The sequence below is a fragment of the Meles meles genome, chromosome 2 (assembly GCF_922984935.1).
Source record: "Meles meles chromosome 2, mMelMel3.1 paternal haplotype, whole genome shotgun sequence".
Classification (NCBI taxonomy): domain Eukaryota; kingdom Metazoa; phylum Chordata; class Mammalia; order Carnivora; family Mustelidae; genus Meles; species Meles meles.
Genome location: NC_060067.1, coordinates 35,786,944 through 35,809,189, shown reverse-complemented (window position 1 = coordinate 35,809,189; position 22,246 = coordinate 35,786,944). Strand labels below are relative to the sequence as shown.

Here is a 22,246-nt window from a genome sequence, read left to right as displayed (position 1 = left end):
AATGTCAGTACTTTTAAAACCATGACAAAATAATCTAGTTCAGAAAAAAACCTGGAAAACATTTACTAAAGAGCAGTTTGTTCTAAAAGTCCTCATTTTAAAAAAATGATTTATTGGGGAATACATAACAATACTTAGAAGATATTTAGTTAGAATAGTTATAATAGCAATTCCTTTTGTGTACACAGTAAATGGATCTGTGTCCACAGAAAGTAAATGTATTTAACTTTGAAGGCCAAGTAATTGACAAAAATAAGACGATTACTTACATTAATAACAAGTGCACAGAGCTGAAACTGTTCTGGGGTTATAATTTCATGGTAACAAGGTTCCTGAGCAAGCTTCATTATGGCACTACCAGCAGCTAATCGCAAGCGAGACATATCAGATTTACTATAAACAAACAAAAAAGAAATAAACATTTCCTATAACCATTATCATTGATAACAATGCTTTGATCCCTTTTTGAGTTTTAAGGTCTTTAACTTTATGCTTAAAATGACATATAATGTACAAATCTGGGGAAGTTAAACCTTGAGTCCTTGAACTCAACACAGGGAGAAAGGCTCAAATGATTGTGACTAACGATAAACTTATCTGCCTTCGTTTTCAGTTATGTTCTAGCGTAGGTCCTCTACCATAACAAGCAGCTCTGCTTGTGATCACGACTATGATCACTGCAATGCCAAGAAGAACCATTTCTATCAGGAACAGTATTCCTCATTTTAGGAGGAATACGCATTCGTTGTAAAATACTCGATTAAATCACCTATCATATTAAATCTATTTCCTACAGTTTTTAAATGCACATCCATATATACACACGTGTAACATCTGATGAAATGGAGGTGCTAGCAATGAGGAGCTGATTTACACCACAGAAGGGGAGGTATCAGACAAATATCTAAAAGGAAAGATATGGAAATGAGAGCCAGTGTCTATCTGGGCTACTAGTCTCTGGGGCAGACTTCCTTTTGTAATCCAACCATCCCCCCAAGGAGGTCCAGCACTTCCACTCCTGCCCAGTAGTTTTTTATTACCTAAATGGTAAAATGTGACAATAAACGGGATGAAAGAAGAGTCTTATTTCAACTTATGTTAAACATAGCATGGTTATGACGTTTTAAAGACTTCGGGAAATGTGGAAAGCTAGCTGAGTCCATCACTACCATACAAGAGGAGAAAACGTGGCACTCTAGAACAACAGGACTATCAAAGTGAACACCGGTATTCTTGAGGGAACTTCAAATGGCTTCTCAGACAAATGATTGAGGAATTAAAAAAAAAACCAAAAACCAGCTACCATCTGGGTGCTCAAGTCTGTGCTAGGCAGTGTGTGAACATTTCACAGGCTTTATCTCATTTAATTTTCACGCTGTAAGATGAGGAAATTGATGCTTAGAGAAGTGATTTATAGATTCACACACTTAGTAAACGGAGTGTAGAGTTGCAGAAATTTCTGATGCCAGAGATCAAGCTACACCATGGTATATATAATACCTAATTAAGATTTGCCTAATATTTCATGACATTTGTGTTCCACAATTAACTATTCCCTTATTTTCTGTGATGATAAAAAATGCTGGAAAGAACATGTTTGCATATTTGTTTTTATGATTTTTTTATTGTTTCATGAGTGTAAAAATAGTCAAAAGGGTAACACTTATAAGGATCTAGACACAAAATGCCCAACTGTCCTGCCAAGACTGTGCCAATTTATAATCACAGGACTAATGAGGGGACCCATTTTCCTGAACCCAAGAAGCAGTGATTACTTTAAAAAATATTTTTGCTAATTCGATAGGCAAGTATCGCTAAGTTTAAACTATTTATTGTATTTAGTGATGCTAAACATTGTTAAAAAGTAACACTGGTAATTCGTAGTCTTCATCTCTATTTGGGATCCTGCCTATTTATCTTATTAAAAGCTCATTATTAAGCCTTTGCCATAGTTTCTCCCAATTTAAAACTTTTTATTACCCCTAACTCAGCTCTAATCTTCTAATCTGTTCCTACAAAACTACCCTTGACTTATTCTATGACAAAGATAATTTTCCATGGTTTCCTTCAGTTTATCAAAGCAGTCAGCATCTCTACTGTAATTTGCTCATTTCCTAATCTCCTCCACTGGAATGCATATTCCTTGGAAGAAGAGATTTTATACCTTTAAAAAAAACCCATAGCAGTGCCTAAGATGACAGTGCTCAATAAAAAATGAGTGCATAAATGAATTAAATCTATCCTGTAATAACACATTTTAAAGTAGGAACACATCACGAGTAGAATTCTATAGTTTTATCTGTTGGTACTCCTGGACCCTAGTAAATCAAGAATTTGAAACAAACAAGGATCATGAAAAATTTGCTTTTATTTTCATCTTAAAGTGAATAGGAAGAAGAAATGGTAATTTCACAAAACACTGAAAATGTGCAGAAATGGAAACTTTTTTTTTTTCTTATTTGCAGAGCCTTGTTTTAATCTTCTGCAAACCACCAGGAGGGCTGTGACTTTTCCTTCTTTGAACTCTTCCACTAAAGCATGTATTCCTTTCATGGTACTAAGTCACCCCCCTTGTTCAATTACTATACTATAGGGTAAAAGACAGGAACTGAATCTTCTCTGTTTTTGTCGCAATGCTTTTCATGGTGTTTTGCAAAGAGTAGTATTTCAACAGGTATTTGCTTAAGCGAACCATATGTTGAAGCCAACTGTAACATACAGTGATTATGACTAAACATTGGAAAAAGTTTGGTCTTTAGAGAAGAGACATTCCATCATCATTGAGATGAGAACCCCCATGGAAGTACATTAGGTCTGATCCTGAAGCATATGGTGTAATTACAACATTCAGTATTAATTAGGTAAATAATTCCTATGTAAGTTCCACCAACATTTTGAGCTGTAAAAACTGGAAAGGAAGAAAGATCTCACCTGATCCTCTTTTGCTCTGTCAGGTCACCCTCACTAACCAACATCGCTGATAATAATCGAAGAGTTGAATTGGCAGATTTAGACTGGTTGTTTTTCATACCCAACAGCCACCTTACCAGAAGTTTAATTGCCTGTACCTATAAAATATTAACATGCTAAAAAAAGAAAGGAACTTAAAATTCCAATTACAGGGAAGATTAATGTATGTCAATTAGATTAGTGAGGTTGCTTAATTGCTGGTGGACATGTTTTATTAAATAAGTCTGTAGGGTAATAACAATTAACAGTAAAAATATTTATTCTGTTTAATCTGTAATAGGCACTCTCCTCAGAGCTGTACATGTATTAACTTATTTGATGTTCCAAACAAGCCTACAAGGGAGGTGTTTTTATTTCCAATAGATTAGGCAATGGAGACACATTACTATTATAGATAACATGCCCAAAGTCTGGCTTCTGAACCCAGGCTTTTCACACTTGCCTAAGATTTTCAAATTATTTGAAAATATACTGTTTAAAAATAACTATTTAAACTATACCTGTTATAGTCATGAAAATGAGCTATTTAGATAGATCTTAATATTTTTTATAATATTGCAAAAAGTATTTTGAAGAAATCATTAAGTCTGATCCTGTCTGTCCTGATTAAAAAAATTAGGAGATTCCATAATTATTTGTGGTCATAATTACCTGGAGGTTTATACTCAAAATATTGCTACCAGTGCATGTCAGAGAACTAGCTAAAGGATCTAGGTGTTATTTACTATATTTATAGACAACTTGGAAAAAAGAATTGATGGAACACGACTAGGAAACTACACAAGGTGAAACATGTTAATCAAGGAAGATGATAACAAATAAGTCTTGTCTTTAATCCCAATACTACCACTTTAAAAATTAGTTTTATTGAGGTACATTTTGTATCTATCAAAAGTTACGAATTCGATTAACAGCATCTGTTTTTGCCAAGTTAATATTCATATTTTTATAGACAGTGGTAGTGAGGCTATACTCGAGAGGCTTCTGAGCATCAACATCCTACAAACAATTTCTGTGAAACAGCCTCACTGATATTATTTTAGCAGGTGCAAAGTTCTACAGAAGATCCTGACATAGATCTATATGTAAATAACTCAATGAAGACGACAATTTCTTTGAGATAAACAACTTTTGATTTAAAAATAAAGTACCTCATTTAAAAATACTATTAGTTGTCAGGTTAAAGAAAAAATATCTATGAATGTTCATTATTTTAACACAAAAATTATCAAGGCCTACACAAATTTACCTTTGCTAGTACTTCAGGGGAAACCTCTTCATCTGGAGACCATAATTTTCCATTCTTCTCACCTGTTGACTATAGACAATTGAATATATTTAACTCTTAGAAAGAATTTTAAAGTTTCCTTCATTATGTTTTTCATGCTGAACAATGCAGTGCTCTAGGAAACCTTTAAGTGAGTCACCAGAGCTTGAAAAAGAACAACAAAGTTGGATGACTTGAACTTCTTGATTTCAAAACTTATTACAAATTTATAGTAATCAAGACAAATGGATGGCACTGACAACTATAGGCATACAGACCAATGGAATGAAACAGAAATATGTGAACTCACATATATGGTCAACTGATTTTTAACAAGGTTGTTACGGCACCCAATTACTTAAACAAATGGTGCTGGAAAAACTAGATACCCACAAGTGTAAAAAAAAAAAGAAAAGAAGAAAAAAGAAGATGAACTTACCTTAAATCACATACAAAAATTAACTCGAAATAGATCAAAGACCTTAATTTAAGAGCTAAAACTATTAAAACACTTAAAAGTTAAGATACAGGACAAAATCTTCATCATCTTTGATTTGGCAAGTATCTGACAAGAGTTTAATACTCAGAATATATAAAGAATTCTTACAACTCAGCAATAATAATCCAATTAAAAGTGTGCAAAGGACTTTGAATGTCTAAGAAGATACAAACATGGCCAAAAGCACATGAAAAAAAAAAAATCCCTTATGATGTTAGCCATTAGGGAAACACAAACCAAAACCAGAAGATACTGCTTCACATCCACTAGAATGGCCATTATCAAAAACACAAAAAGAGGAAGCACTGGCAAAGATGTGACAAAAACTGGAAGACTTGTGCACTGATGGTGGGAATGCAAAATGGTACAGCCACTATGGAAAACAGTGTGGTGATCCCTCAAAAAGTACAACAAAGAATGACCACGTGACCTAGCAATTCCACTCCTAGGAGTTATCTAAAAGATTTGAAAACAGGGACACAAATGTTCACATCAGCATTATTCACAAAAGTCAAAAGGTGCAATAAGACCCAAATGTCCATTAACTGATGAATAAACAAAATGTAGGTTACACATACAACAGTATTATTCTGGCATAAAATGAATGAACTTCTAATACGTAACCAAATGAACCCTGAAGTCATTATGCTAAGTGAAATATGCCAGGCACAAAAGAACAAATTTTATATGGTAAGAGGTATCTAAAAGAGGCAAATACAAAGTTAGAAGAAAGTACAACAGAAGTGTTATCAGAGGCTGTGGGAAGGAGGCAATGGTGGTTATTGATAAATGAATGCAGAGTTTCTGTCTGAGATTAAAATATTCTGAAAATAGTGGTGACAGTTACACAACAATATGGGTACATATTTTAGGTGGTACTTTGGGTCATTTTGGAGAGTTGTTTGGCTTTCCTGGGTATTTGCTATGTACAGAGGAGGCATACAGGGTATAAAACTTTCTTATTTTTTAAAAAACCAAACCAAACAAAAACACCCACCCAACAACAAAAACAAGAATGTTGGCATATATAAGTGATATATGCTTAAAAATGGCAAAAATGCCAATGTTTATATTATGTATATTTTACCACACAAACAACAACAAAAAAGAGCCGTTGTAAACTACAATCTAGTCATCTTAGCAGGTGTCTTAAATTTCACGTTTATCCCCATTCACATCTATCAATAGAGCAAAGTACAGCCTGAATGTGTTGAGTGGGAAATGACACTTGGCCCATGCTCTTCCATTCTAGCCTATTACATCCAAATGGGGGAAGGGAAAAAGGATGGAATGTATTGGCAAAGGTCCTTTTTAAGTTTGGATACCGAAGGCTCCAAGACTATTGGGTCATGCAGAAGGAACAGGTAAGCTGGGATAAATTAGCACTGCACTGAAAGTCATCCACAATGATCCAGCAGGTAAAACTGGTTTGTCTTCACTCAACAACTTTTTAATTTAGATCTACTTGGTAAAGTAATGATTCTTTTTTTTTTTTTAAAGTAGTGATTCTTAATCAGAGGTGTGTTTCAGGAACCACCTGGGGTGTCTTTTCAAGCTATATATTCCCAGACTCCAGCCAGAGTTAATAAATTAGCATGTGGACACACACATGTGCATGTACCGCCCACCCACACACTTCAATAACTAAAACAGAATATATATCTATGCCAAAAATGCAGTGTATTTATATTTCAAAACACTAGTTAAATACAAATCCACTCATATTTTTAACAACATCTGATAAAATTCTAGCACTCCAGTAAATCGTCCTTCAAATGTTAGGATAATAGCATTTGACTTATATTTTTTACTTCATGATTCATCCATTTTATGTTCTCATTTTTTCTTTCTTAAATGTTAAGTTCTGGTAATAGCTACATGAAGTCAGGATGTCATTTGGAAATTTAAGTAAATAAGGAGGGAAAACACAATAATTTAAGAGGAAAAGAAAATTAAATAGAGAAGCAGAAATGTTTTTGTGATAAAGATGTAAACAGTTTTAGTATCATTATTCTAAATTTAATTAAATTAGAAACTTACCCTGTCATTCATTAGCAGATCTTTCACAATAAAATTTGCTACTACAGATTTCATTGGGGAAGCAAATTGATCTGGAGCTAACATAGAAATGTGGCCCAATGAAACTAATGGAGTTATAAGTTGTTCTGGTACATCAGCGTTCAGACTCCTACTGAGTGGCTATAAAAATGAAAGAGTCAAAATTATCAGTTTGTTTTATAAATATCCAGACATTCTATGGAAACAGTAAATGTTCCTGACCCTCCTGAATTTGCTGTGCCCAAACAAAGCTGTTCTAATGATATGATCAAAAGTAGCTTCAGCCATATTAGACACTCAATTCTTATTTTAATTACTGAAACTCGGTAAGAAAGAATCCAGAAAAAAAAGAAAGAAAAAAATAAAGTACACATAAAAGGCAGAAGTAAAAACAAGAACATTTCTGCATCATCAAATCAGCATAATTTTCAAGCGATCTATAATAACAGCCTTGGTATGTTGGTGGACTTGGACATTTTAAAGACCGTGGACCATTAAATAAATGTTCGCTGTTTAAAGTAACAGGAGTACCTTTCCAGTAGTGGAATCAGGCCAAATATCATATATAAGAAAAGGCAAACAGGACTAATTTTCAGGTAGGGCTGTCAAGTACTTTAAAAACTGGGTAGTTCAAAGTTACTTTCTGAGGATACATACCACTGAGCCAATAAAGCTAAAACTAAGTGAAATGTTCTAACACAAACACAAAGAATATTCTTCTGTATGTAGTGTTTGAACATATACGAGATCTAAAGACTGTGAATACAGTGCTCAAAAAAGACAGCCCCTGCTCCCACAGAATTTATGACTAAACAGCCCCTCCTCCAAAAAAACTACCTTCTATCTTCACCAAACCACACAGCATAAAAATAAAAATCAACATAAACGCATCCTATATATTATATATACCTCAAAAATCTGTGCAAGCTGGACTTCCTTATTTGTGAATATGGCATGTATACAGTGAACAGCCTGTTTTGCTTGGTGTGGAGTACCTCTCTTTGCTTTCTGATGTAAAATGGGAATTAAGGTCCTGTAAAAAATATCATAGTTAAAAAAAAAAAGCCCATATAGCACAAGTAGTTTTTTTGGTTGTCTCCTCTAATTCCTTTCCCATAGCTGTTTGGATGTATGTTGGTAGAGAAGTTTCTTCTTCTTCTTCTTCCTTTTTTTTTTAAGTTTATTTACGTAATCTCTACACCCAAGTGGGGCTCGAACTCACAACCCTGAGGACCGAGAGTTTGCATCCTCCACCAAATGAGCTAGCCAGGTGCCCCAAGAAGACTCCCTTAAAAATTAGCTCATCTACAGAAAGATTTAAAACTCCTTATCTGTCCTCCATTATAATCCAAGTAACACAATGTCTCAAGAAAAAGGTACTTAAAAGAGACAATTTTTGTTTTTTGTTTGGACAATTTTTGTTTTAAAGCTACCTCATGAATATGGAGAAATAAACAAGCCACCCTTAATTTATAATCTAAAATTTGCCCCATGCCATACTTTTGTATTTACCTTCTAAGTACATAGTCCTAATTTTCCATTCACCTTTTATAAGCCCCTTCAGTTATTTTAATGTAGTCATGGGAAAAAAGTAACAAAAGACCAAGTTTTATTAAAGAGCTGAAATGATACCAGTGAAACAAAGTATGCAAGGATACAGACACATATATATACATATTGGTAGAGGAGTAATAAAAGCATCTAACGATTATTGAGAAATTGTGTAAAGCACCATTCTAAATGTTTTTACATTAATTAAGTCAATTAATCCGCATAGTCACCCAAGGAGGACTATTAAACAGATATGAAAACTAAAGCACAAAAATATTATTTATTTAAATTTCTTAAGTTGATGGAGCTAGGATTTGGTGAAGTTGGGATGTGAAGATGTATACTTCTGTTAAGATCCATGCACTTAACCTCCATATTGACACTGAAGATCAAAAGTAAACAATCTTGCCTTAGGACAATATGTACTCTATTGTCTTACATTACAGTCTTAAGCATTAAAAGTTGATGATATGGGAAAAACTGTACGAAGAAAACAGCATGTGCGTATCAACCTATAAAAGAACAGGTATACACATCAAGTAGATAAAATACTCATATGAGATGCCAAATTGCTGACAGTGACTCTCTTTTATATTACCTGAAGTTTCACCTTTTTACAATGAACAAGCAAGTATTTTTCTTTAATCAAGAAGAAAATCTACTTAAGGCAAAAAAAAATTTTAAGGAAAGATACTTGTCATTCATTTACTGCAGTGGTCCTATTTTATAGATTATAAGTCAGTGGTGTCAAATACCATGGTGACAAAAGGTCTTCTCATGAAAACAGAAGGGTAGACATTAAGAGTGATAGCCCAGATCCCAGGTCATTCACCTCAGCCAAAAAACTGTAACATATACTAGTCAGTATAAGTTGGATTTGACATTTCTGAGTATGCCACATTTCTTTGTATGCAGGTTTAGAATGATAAATTAGAGATTTCTATGCCCAAGTAGCCTCCTTAACTGAGTACTGTCTTTCTCTCACAACCCTATTTACCAGTAACAATTTTTATAATACAAGTAACAAAGGGAGACAGAGCATTGATTGAATTATTGTTAAATGTATTATTTATTCTTCTTAGTCTAATGTAATGAGGACACATACATCAATTTTAAACCTTTTCCTTGTTATTCTAGTGTGCTATAATCTAATGATGCCATCAAGGTTATTGTTAAGGCCTGCATTGTTGTGCTTCTCTGCTTTTCAAAGATTCTCCCCTTCCTTCTTCACTACTAGGCTTATGGATAAGAGGTTTTGGGGCGCCTGGGTGGCTCAGTGGTTAAGCATCTGCTTTCGACTCAGGGATGGAGCCCCTAGTTGGGCTCTCTGCTCAGTGGGGAGCCTGCTTCTTCCTCTTCCTCTGCCTGCTGCTCTGCCTACTTGTGCTCTGTCAAATAAATAAATAAAATCTTTAAAAAAAAAGATTAAGAGGTTTTATTCCTTGTGTCCAAAATTAACTATTCTATCTATCCCTATTTTTCCATTGCTTCATTTGGGATAGAATTCCTTTCTGAATAAATCCTTTACCTTAAAAAAGGCTTTCCAACCTTGTTAAAAACTCACCAGAAACTTTATCCTACTGTGAAATTTTTTTTTCTCAATGTACAAATATAAAGATTATTCTCTCTAGACTATAAACTCCTTGAGAACAGGCACTGTGATAATTCTTTATTATTAGCCAGAATAGTTCTGAGAATGAAGAGGATGTACAAAATATTGATTTATTTCTCAAATGAAACTAATAGCTCACAAATTTAATAAAAACTAGGAGTCAGGAGTCCTCTTATCCTATTATTATCCTGTAAGGAAAAACTGGTTTCATTTGGATATATCTGCAACTATTTGCATATACCCTGAACATGTGATTCAACAGCTATCAGCAAGGTGTTTTTCCTCTAAAAGACATCTCCCACATCTTTTGTCTAAATATAAACTCTGAGCACAAGTTTGATCCTAAGGCAACCTCTTTAAGATGCCAAAGCAAAAATACCAAAAAGTATTTCATTCTTATGATGAAAGGGGAAAGGTAAGCTTGAGGGAGAGATCAAAACTATAAAAGACCACTGCCAATAACCAAGCAATTAATAAGATAAGCTATTAAGCACACTACTTGATTATCCCATTCTTTGGTGAGACATGAAGGTAGCAGTTTTTGAATTTAAACCAGCTAGAGGGAAAAAAATGAACATATATAGATAAGGAAGATATATTAACCAGAAACTTGAAATTCTGTGAAAACTCCTGAATATTAATATTTAAAAATAATCTTGTTATAAACAAAGTTTCAGTTTGTTCTGCCTAATTTATTCTTCAGTTTGTTCTTTTAATGGTAGAGGAGTAACATGAGGCAGAGAAAAGATAAAACAAAGGATACCAAGAAGTAGTTTTTTTTTGTTTTGTTTTTTAAGGAGGATCCATGCCCAATGTAGGGGGCTTGAAGTCATGACCCTGAGTTTAAGAGTTAGATGCTCTACCGACTGAGTCACCCAGTTGCCCCCAGACAAGTAGCTTCTAAGTAAAGTTCACTTTCCCCTCTCCTATCTTTCTCCATGAAAGGGAAAACTGCATGGCTCCCACACTTAAAAAACTTTTGTGTTAAACAAAACAAAACAAAAAAAACCGTTTGTGTTTACCATGAGAAAAAATATACTCACGATCGTATCTGGGGTAGGTCTGTTTCTATTTTGTGGCCTGTATTTCTAAAAATTTGTATAGCAGCTTCTGCTACCTTGTCATCTTCCATTCTGAGGCACTGTAACAGGGACTCATATGTCTCTGCAGAGTGGAACGAGGTAGGATGTGTGAAAGACAGAACCTGGAGGAACAGATACAACTTTAGAAGTATAGACAATGGTTTTAATCCATTAAAAGAAGGTAATTATTTTCTATTATAAATACAATTCAAAATACTGGGCTGCATATGCTAGCTATACAGAATGAAGATTTTATTTCATAGCTTCCTTTGAAATTTGTTGCATTTAATGAGACATTAGCAGAAATATCATGCATTAGATTCCTTAAGAGAGGTGATTTATAGCCCTTGCCCTATTTTCTTCTTCCCCTCTTAGTCTATTCTGATAGTGGGAATGCAGAAAACGTGGCTTCTTTTTTATGGACTATGATACTGTGATGTGAACAAAATGTTAACACAAGGCTTTACTTCGCTGGCAAAAAGATACTCTATAAGGGATATTTTAAGTGGAATCCATCACAAAAAGTTCACTGCTTGGAACTATAAGCAAGCCATAACTGTGAACTTTCATCATGATTACAAACATAAGTAATTATTGCCTTATTTATTTCTACATAAGTTCCAGTCTATCCCAAAGGAATGTACAGCAAGTTAGACATAACATGTCTGCAAAGTTTACTTTCCACGAAGTGGAAACAATTTAGTTAGCATAATATCAGGAATAAGGGCTAAAAGGGGAAAAGTGGGGAGCAGGGGATGGAGTATATAGTCTTCATTAACTTATTTAATAAGCACATATTTACTCGGTTATAAAGTAAAGAGACGGTCTCATTTGGTTAAGTCCTTGTTGACAATACCTAGACAATATGTTGACATGTTAATAAATTGATAATATAAAACCTTGTAAGTTTTACTTAGAAAAAAAATGGGAGAATCAAATTTGAAAAACTGAAGCAACCTATTAAAAATGTTCTTAAAATTACTTTAAAAATATAACCTCATCATTAAAAATATAATTAGAATTTTTCTTGCTAAGCATATAAATTCTTTTCATGAAATTATGTTTAAGACTGTTCCAATACAATCCCATCACTCTCTTTTCTATCTCATGTTCACTGCATTGATTTTTCTTTTCTCACTTAGCTTATATATTATAGTGATCTAAATGTTTCTTTGCCTTCAATTTCCTCTCCTCTTTACTCCATCTCATGAAAGCTCTGTCAAGTTCCGTTATCATATTAAAAGACAGAATGAAAGACCCTGATAATACCTTTCTGCTCCATCAGCATTCCACAATCTAAAACCAACCTTGTTTCCTGTTACTCCTCAAAGCAATCCTTTACTCTGCGTCAGTAGACTCCCAACAGTTCCTAAAGTATGCCAAGAATTATTTTCTTGTGTTTCTTTGTGCTGTGTTTCCTCTAGATTAAGTCATACCTTGTCCATAAAGTCTTGTCTGACCTGGCTCTTATTAATCGCTCTATTCTTTGAATTCTTTGGCATAAGAATATAAATATGATTAGAAATTGTTTAAAAATTCCCTGATCAGACAGATGCTATCATGTAATTCCTGCAAGCATATTCCTACTAGTCCAGATGAACGGTAAGACTGGATTATTTAGAACATACTGTTACAAGCACATGTTATTAAATACAGGTATGCAAATGATGAATGAAACCTGAAACCCCTCCAAATTATTATTTTATAATGTAAAACAATCACATTATTGTAATGTAAAATAAATACTGTTTTTATAAACTATGATTTCTACCACAAATGTTTAATCTTTCAAACAGTTTCCAGTGAAATAAAGCTCAACCCTTGCATATCCTTTTTTTTTTTTTTTTTTGCATATCCTTAAGGGAGTTCAAATTAAAACTGGAAAGGTATGGAGACAAAATTATCTCAAAAGTACCTTAAGAAGCTCAAGTCCTGAACGAATAGCTGTATCTGGACTTACACCCTCCTCTTCATCATCTGCTGTCCCCTCTATTGATTTATTCATCAGTTTTACCAGTGCACTATTAAAACGAGAAAAATCTAAATTAGTAACCTTACTAGATTAGTAACTGTATCCTAATTGCTTTGTGGCAGAATACACATGGAATCTAAACATCAGATACAAACATGCTCCTGGAGGTAAAAGTTATTTTGTAACTTTTTAAAAAACAATTTATTTATTTGACAGGCAGAGGTCACAAGTAGGCAGAGAGGCAGGCAGAGAGAGGAAGGGAAGCAGGCTCCCTGCGGAGCAGAGAGCCCAATATGGGGCTTGATCCCTGGACCCTGGGATCATGACCCGAGCCGAAGGCAGAGGCCCCAACTCACTGAGCCACCCAGGCACCCTATTTTGTAACTTTTTAAACATTGCTCACTTTTTGACAGCTGAGCTTATTTTTTTAGTTTCTCTCCCCACACCACCTCCCAAACTTCATGTGTAACTCTACTGCAAACCAACACAACTGAAATTAAAGGACACATACTGGAAATAGAATTTAAGTTAATACTGATTTCTATATATAAAGGTATCATTTACAATCTTAGGAAAAACAATAGATGGCTGTTGCTAAATGGGCAAATGACAATTCACTCAAAGCAAAATGTTGACAAAGATGTTTAAATTAATCCGATAATTAATTTACCAAATCAGTAATTACATTCCTAGAAACTCATAGCAAAGAAGCAGTTCATCAAAAGCATCATGTTATATTCATAAATAGACCCATCAATTAAAAACCATTTAGTTACAAAAACACAGACTCTAAGGGGCACATGCATCTTGATGTTTATAAGCAGCATTATCAACAACAGCCCAACTGTGAAGAGAGCCCATGTCCATCTGCGGGAGAACAGATAAAGAGGTGGTACATATATAACACAGAGTATTACTCAGCCATCAAAAGAATGAAATCTTGCCATTTATAATGATGTTGATGGAACTAGGGTGTATTATGCTAAGTGAAATAAATCAGAAAGACAAATACCATATGATTTCATTTATATGTAGAACTTAACAAACAGATGAACATACGTAAAGGGGAAAGAAAAAAAAGAAAAAGAGAGAGGGAGACAAACTGTAAGAGACTTTTAACAATAAAGAACATACTCAGGGTTGATGAGCAAGGTGGGTGGAAAATGGGCTGGATGATGGGGATAAAGTGGCCACTTGGGATGAGCACCCGATGTTGCATGTAAGCCAGGAGTCACTAAATTCTACTCCTGAAACCAGTACTGCCTGTATGTTAACTAACTAGAATTTAAATAAAAATTTAAAACACCACTTAATTGTCCAACATTATGGAATTAGTTTTTCAAACATACCTAACCACCACACAGCAGTATTACTTGGTCAATAAAAATCAGGCTTGTACAGAGAGAGTCAAGTATCATATGGTTTCACTTATTTGTGGAGTGACATGGAGGACATTGGGAGATGGAGAGGAGAAGGAAGTTGAGGGAAATTGGAAGGGGAGGCGAACCATAAGAGACTATGGACTCTGAAAAACAACCTGAGGTTTTGAAGGGGCGGGGGTGGGAGATTGGGGGAACCAGGTGGTGAGTATTATAGAGGGCACGTATTGCATGGAGCACTGGGTGTTGTGCAAAAACAATGAATACTGTTACGCTGAAAAAATAAATAAATAAATTTTAACCCTCAAAAAAAAAAAAAAAATCAGGCTTGTAGCAACATGGTACTATTTTAAGTAAAAGGAGATGTGATTTTTAGTTTTGAGACTGCGTCCTCAGCAGTGAACTGAATATAATACTACCTTATTTTGAAGGACATTAAATATTACAGCAAATGGCCTAGTACATAGCAAATATTTAACAAATGGAAGCTAATGATAAAAGTTTTAGGTTAAAATTTTTCCTTTGGAAAAACATGCATATTTTAATTTAAAAAATTTTAAGTACAAAATATATAAGATGCACAGATGCATCATCTATACAATTTAAACCACTTTTGGTACTTTTGTTTCCTTTTTTACATCACAAGAATAATTTAAAAACCTTAAGTATCTTCAATTAATAAAAAAATTTTTTCTTGCGAAAACAAATTAGGTGTGTGTGTAAACATTAGCCTGAAATATAATTTATCATATAATTCACCTATTTAAAATGTGTAATTCAGTGGTTTTTAGTGTATAGTCATAGGGTTGTATAACCATTACCACAATCTAATTTTAGATTTCTTCCCATCCCCCCAAAAAACTTCTTTTCCAACAGGAGTCACTGCTATGCACTCGCATCCCCTCTAGCCCTAGTCATCTACTAATCTACCTTCCGCTGCTATACATTTGCCGATTCTGAGTATTTCATATAATAAAATACAATATATGGTCTTCTGTGACTCTTTTCACTTAGCGAACTGTTCTTAAGGTTTTCCCATGCTGTAGTATGCATCAGTATTTCATTCATTTTAATCCTGAATACTCTTCCAGTATATGAATATAAGATAATTTACCCATTCATCAATTGATAGACATTTGGGCTGTTTCCACTTTTTTGGCTATTATGAATAATGTTGCTATAAACATTCATATACAGGTATGGGCATATATTTTCATTTCTCTTGGTCATATATACCAGAGTGGAATTGCTGGTAGCTGTAGTGACTTTCTATGTTTTATCTTTTTGACGACCAGCGAACTGTTTTCCAAAGCCGCTCTTTCGTTTTACATTCCCACAGGCAATATATGAGGGTAACAATTTTTTCGCATCTTTTCCAACTCCTCTGTCTTTTTAATTACAGCCATACTAGTGGGTGTAAAGTGGTGTTTCACTGTGTGTACGCACACACATATAAAAACATTCCCACCTCTGCACAAAAATATTGCCTTATGTCCCCTTATGTGGTCAATCACTCTCCTTTTTCCATGCTGGCAATCACTGATATAGTTTCTGTCACTATAATTTTACCACTTCTAAAATTTCATTTATTTTGTGTCTGACATTTTTTATGTGACATAATTCTTTTGATATTCCTTCATGTTGTTGAGTAGAATCAGTAGTTTATTCCTTTCTACTGCTGAAAAGTATTATATTATAAGGATATATCACAGTATGATTTTCTAATTACCAATAGAAGGACATTAGGTATTCCTAGTTTAAAGATAAAAATAAAGCTGCTATATGCAATTAAGTGTATGTACTTATGGCAATTTATGCTTTTTTTTCTTGTAGGCAATATCTAGTATTGGGATTCTTGAGTCATATGGTAACATTGTATGTCTACTTAATGTTACAACAAGACTGTCTCCTGTATCATCAACACTTGGTATGGACAGTTATCTTTAATTTTAGCCATTCAAATGGTTGTACAGTGGTATTTCTCATTGTAATCCAGATTTATATTTCTCTAATGAGGAATAATGTTCACTGTCTTTTCCTGTACTTATTTCCTATTTGTGTATCTTACTTGGTGAAGTCTGTTCAAATCTTCTGTCCATTTTTAAATTGTATCGTTTGTCTTACTGAGTAGTAAGAATACTTTTTATATTCTGGATATAATCTTTTATCAGATATATGCTTTCCAAGTCTTTTCTTGACTTGCAAAGCATACATCTGTAGCTTCGCTTTTCTTTCTCATAATGGTGTCTTGCAAAAAGGAGAAAGTATTTAATTTTCTTTCACTGCTTGTGCTTTTTATGTCCCATTTAAGAGATCTTGTTCACCCCATACTTTGTTTTAAAAGTTGTATTAGCTCTGACATTATATAGTTTTAAAAAGTTATTTTTAATTTGAGAAAAACATTCTGAATTAAACTTTGTTAGGAGGAAATGCTATAAAATGATACATGTATTTAACAAGATTATAAATGTGCTTGAAAATTTTATAAATGTATTTGATTATTTGTAAGAGGTCAGCCATACATTTACTTAGTAAGTTTTATTGACTACCTATTATGTGCCAAGTCTTAGGATCTGTCCTGAAAATAGAGTGCAAAACAAGACAGGCATAATCTTTTTTCATTATAATGTAGGCTGATCACCATTATGAGTCGAGCTATAAGTCTTGAAACCAGGACTGTAGTCCTTCCTCTTATTACTTTAATTTCTAAATTAGAGAAGTAATACATATTCCATATACTTCACAGGGGTATCATGCAGCAAAAGATTATTACCAATTCGAGTACATGTTCAAATCTGCTTGGGAAATCTATGTGTCTCTTTCTCTTCTATGCTGTGTAACCATGGACACAAATCTTCACCATTTTACCTCAGGTCTAAATCCTTCCACTGAACAGACTACCTACTTTACCTTTAATCTAATACAGAATAATGGAGACCCTGAGTGAAAACCAGTTTTCTATACCCCTACCTTCTAACTTCCTCTAATTTGCATCTATTATTTTTTTCAAGTCATAGGTGAAGATTTCCTTCTTCCTGTTCCTCTTCTTTAGGGATGTTGCACTATCATAATTCTAATTCTATTCCCCCTTTCCCCATCTTCAACCTCTCTTCTTTTCTATTAGTACCCCTTAAAGATATTTCAATATTCAAAATTCCTTCATTAAAAACAACAAAAGACCCTTCTTCAAGTTCACTCCCTTCCCACCATCTCATTTTTCTCCTTTACTTTTAATAGCTGAACTGTCCACAGTGGCTGTCCCACATCCCTATTTATCTCCTAAAGCAGAGTTTCAAAGTGTGACAAGGTCTTTATCCCCTTTGATTTCTCATACCTAAAGGTTGCTAAGTGGAACCTACTGGTATCCTGTTGAGTCAGGCCAGTTACCTCTGAGCTTGCGCAGTCTCCTCTGCTCAAATATTATCATTTTCTCTGTGTATCATGATGTGGATGTTGAGAAGGACTATCCTAAGCTCTTCTCAATAGTTGAGTCATCTGGGTTTGCCCTTGCTCCCCCAAAGAAACTATTCCGGCCATTGTGATGTTTCTCCCTTTTCTAAATCCAATGGATGCTTTTTAGTATCTATTTTACTTCTGGGTAGCATCTGACCCCTCCACCTTTTAGTTTGTCTTTTCTGTTATCACTCTTTTCCAATTTTTCTTCCACTTTTGACCATGCTTCCTTAAAAAAATTTTTATATTGAATTGTCATACAATATTATATGAGTTTCAGGTATAAAGCATAATGATTTGGAATTTATAAACGTTATGAAATGGTCACCACAGTAAGTCTAGTTACCACCTGTCATCATACCACGTCGTTAAAAATGTCTAAGAATTAGATGAATTTCTTATCTTCTGCCAGACTCTTAATTTTCCTCAGGATTCAGTCCTCACATTTTTCTTTTTAAAATTTACCCTCTCCCTGAGGTTTCAACCATTACTGCAATCACTACCTCACTCTCAACCATTATCTAAAGACAAATAACTAACTGGACCATGCATATGTGTATTTGTATAAAAACAAATCTGGAGAAAATAAATTGGTTGTATGTAGGATATTTTCTACTATCCTCATTCCTTTCTTCCAAATTCCTTCCTTATGGTTAAAAGTACATGCAATTTTTTAACTACTTCTTGATTCCTTCTGCCTTTGTTCTACTTCTTCTTCCTAGAATAGCTACTACTGTTCATTTAGTAATTACAATGTGTGAGGCATTGTGCTAAGTATTTTATATATCTATGTCATTTTAAGCCTCTCAACAATTCCAGTTGTTACTGTAATGTATTATTCTTATTTTAAAGGTAAGAAAATTAAGCTTAAATAATCTATCCAAGGACACTGGGCTAGTGGCCTGGGCTGCTCTTCCCCTGCAATCTTTACCTGGCTACCCTCCATAATTCCTACTGATCTTTCATTACCCATTTATGTGTGATCTATTTCAGAGCCTTCTCTAACAACAAATCCATCCCACACAATATGGGTTATCTAATATCCTTCTCCAGTTTACCCAATGTATTTTACAAACTGCTCCATTAAATATATGTTACATGAATAAGTAAATCATCTATTTGTAATTTAATAGTCCATGAAGATTTGATTACACAGAAAGAATATCATATGACGTACATATTTCTCATTAAAATTAATAAATTGGAATTTTGCATAAAATTAGTCTCTCAGAAACCCTAAGTTGATTTCTCTGAGCCTAAACACCTATGATGTTACTGAAAAAACTGAGTTTTTGGTCGTTTAAGACTGGAAATTAACCACTAGCTAATAACTGACAAAAGTAATGAAACCCTATGAAGCTTCATGGAAACAAACAGCAAATGCCCTTATATGTCTCTTTCACAGTCAATACACAAAGGCAAAAGTACTACTTACATGTATTACATCCTTGATTTACCCCATTAGAATTAAACGGCATAGAATAAAGGACACTGACATCAAAATAATAAATCTGGTGGGAATGTAAATGGTATGGCCACTGTAGAAAACAGTATGGAGTTTCCTCAAAAAATTAAAAATAGAAATACCACATGATCCAATAATTCCACTTCTGGGTATTTACCAAAGAAAATAAAAACATTAATTTGAAAAGATATATGCACCCTTTTGTTTACTGCAGTATTATTTATAATAGCTAAGATATGGAAACAACCTAAATGTCCACTGATAGATGAATGGATACGCGCGCCACACACACACACACACACACACACACACACACACACAGTGGAATGTTATGCAGCCATAAAAAGAGACAAGGTCTTGTCTCTTTTTTGCAACAACAGGGATGGACCTAGAGGGCATTATGCTAAGTGAAATAAGTCAGACTGAGAAAGACATATACTATATGATTTACTAACATGCGGAATCTAAGAAAAAAATAAACAAAAAGCAGAATCAGACCTATAAATACAGAGAACTGATGGTTTTCAGAGGGAAGACGGATGGAGGGATGGGCAAAATGAGTGAAGAGGAGTGGGAGATATAGGCTTCTAGTTATGGAATAAGTCATGGGAATAAAAAGTACAGCATAAGGAATATAGTTCATGTACATACAATATCATTGCATGGTGATACATGGGAGCTGTATCTGTGGTGAGCCATTGATACAGAGATGTTTAATCACTATTTCGTACAGCTGAAACTAATGTAACATTGTGTTTTGAAGTAGACCCAAATAAAAAAAATTTAAAATTACTTCCATCCTTTGGAAAAATAAACAAATAAATCTATGGTTTTTGTCATTACCCAGCTGTGAACAAACCACTTACTCTCTAAAATCCTTAGTTTTATTCACAAGTAAGAAAATTAAATAAAAAGGAATTATCAGTTAAAGAGAAAAAAGACAAACATCACTGTCATTAGCTGAATTGTGTACTGTGGAAGTCTAACCTCCAGTGCCTGATGTGATTATACTTGAAACAAGGGCCTTAAAAGATATAATAAAAAAATGAAGTGAAATGTGTGGAGCAGTATCCAATATGACTATAGTCCTTATAGGAAGAAAAGATTAGAACACAGACAATGTGACACCTTGTGAGGAGACCGCAAGAAAAAGGCCATCTGCAAGTCAAGGAGAGAGGCTTCAGAAGAAATCAAACTTGCTGACACCTCTATCTTGGACTTCTAGCCTCCAAACTGTGAGAGAATTAATTTCTGTTGTTTAAGTCACCCATTTTGTGGTATTTTGTTATGGCAGCCCTAGAAAGTCAATACAACAGGCATTTCAATACAACAAAAGCAGTAGTTCACATATCATGAAATAACTAATAGCTAGAACCAGCTCCTCTAATCCAAGGCTGTTTAAAAAGAGAATCAATAAAACCAAACCAAACCAAACCAAACCAAACCAAACCAAAAGGGAGAGAGAACCAGTTAAGTGCTTTATAATAACCCAACGTGAAAACGAAGACATATAGCTTGTCTATTATGCCAGGCTGCTTAGTGTTACATGTTATCTCTGATTCTCATAGTCATCCAACAGGGAGCTATGACAAAAATATTGGAGTTAAAAATAAAATGAAAACTCAGATAAATTACTGGGCTTCTTCCAAAGCCACAAAACTGGTATGCAGTAGACACCGGTTATAAAACCAGATTAGTCTAAGGGGAACTTGTGCTCTTTTCAAAATACTACTGTTTTCACATATTTCAAGTAAACAGTGATATATACTAAAGGAATGTTGTGTGGCCATCAAAATGATTAAGAAAACTCAAAGACTGATTGATAGCCTACAGATAAAATATTTTCTTCTTTCTCCATTCTTGATGTTCTAGGTTTTCTTTAATGAGCGCATATAGGCTAAAGATAAGAACCCTTAAAAAATAAAAAAGCACTGAAGTAAGCCAATGACCAGAAAATAAGCAGGCCCTTCTTTCAACTTCAATTAATACATACTTCTGCCATTAAAAAGGCATACAGGGGAACTTTTTAGGTTTTCTTAGGGACCCAGAATTTAAACTTATAATTCTGTGGTTTCAGATTATGTTCTATTTTTGAGTGAATATATTTCCTAGCTTACCTTATGGCTTCTGAATCAATGTGCACAGGTGCAATTCTTTCCAACAGAAATTTGACCATCTCTAGAAAAGGATTTGTTGGCTGCTTAGGATTTGCAAGTTTTCGAGCTATTTCTCTCTATAGAAAGGAAAGATTTTACCGTAAGTGTAATTTTTCAACATAAGAATGATTATAGGTATCAAAAGCATTTAAAGATCCCAAACCAGCAGAATCTGCTTTAGACCTGACTAAATTTCTGTCTTAGACCCTGACTAAAATTATATACTCATCAGGTAATCAATGCAAAATCTGGACTGTGGAGAACAGAAAGGGGATGACATGGTATGACTTATGCTTTCTTTCTCAAATTTCTCCCATGAAGTTATTGCTTAGTAAACAATCCTTTTTAATGCTCTACTTTTAAAAGTTAAAAATTTAAACTTTCATGGATATGTCTTACTAGTTAATTTCAAAATTTATTTCAAACTAATAAACATGTTTATTTCATAATAATTTTGTAATACGTGTTTTATTTCAGTTAGTGATTGATTGATTTATTTTTTATTTTTTTAAATTTATTTGACAGAGAGAGATCACAAGTAGATAGAGAGGCAGGCAGAGAGAGAGAGAGGGAAGCAGGCTCCCCGCTGAGCAGAGAGCCCGATGCAGGACTCGATCCCACGACCCTGGGATCATGACCTGAGCCGAAGGCAGCGGCTCAACCCACTGAGCCACCCAGGAAGATTCATTAAGTACATAATTTTTTAGTACAGAAAGTACTACAAGTTTTACAAAAAGTAAAAAGTAGTACATAAGTAAAAGTAGTACATAAAGTTTTTTAAT

At 34.1% G+C, this 22,246-nt stretch overlaps 1 protein-coding gene across 4 annotated transcripts in view; it reads right to left on the bottom strand.

Annotated features, from left to right (window-relative positions):
- PDS5A (PDS5 cohesin associated factor A) overlaps positions 1–22,246 on the bottom strand; it is a 141,152-nt gene that overhangs the window by 32,623 nt on the left and 86,283 nt on the right. For all 4 annotated transcript variants that reach the window (XM_045990131.1, XM_045990150.1, XM_045990140.1 and 1 more), the window contains exons 17-24: positions 21,426–21,541; positions 12,955–13,060; positions 11,001–11,161; positions 7,704–7,827; positions 6,777–6,935; positions 4,220–4,288; positions 2,932–3,068; positions 270–393 (exon numbers count right to left, since the gene is read on the bottom strand). In XM_045990131.1, coding sequence (XP_045846087.1) covers positions 270–393; positions 2,932–3,068; positions 4,220–4,288; positions 6,777–6,935; positions 7,704–7,827; positions 11,001–11,161; positions 12,955–13,060; positions 21,426–21,541 — 996 coding nt within the window. The remainder of the gene's footprint in view (positions 1–269; positions 394–2,931; positions 3,069–4,219; positions 4,289–6,776; positions 6,936–7,703; positions 7,828–11,000; positions 11,162–12,954; positions 13,061–21,425; positions 21,542–22,246) is intronic.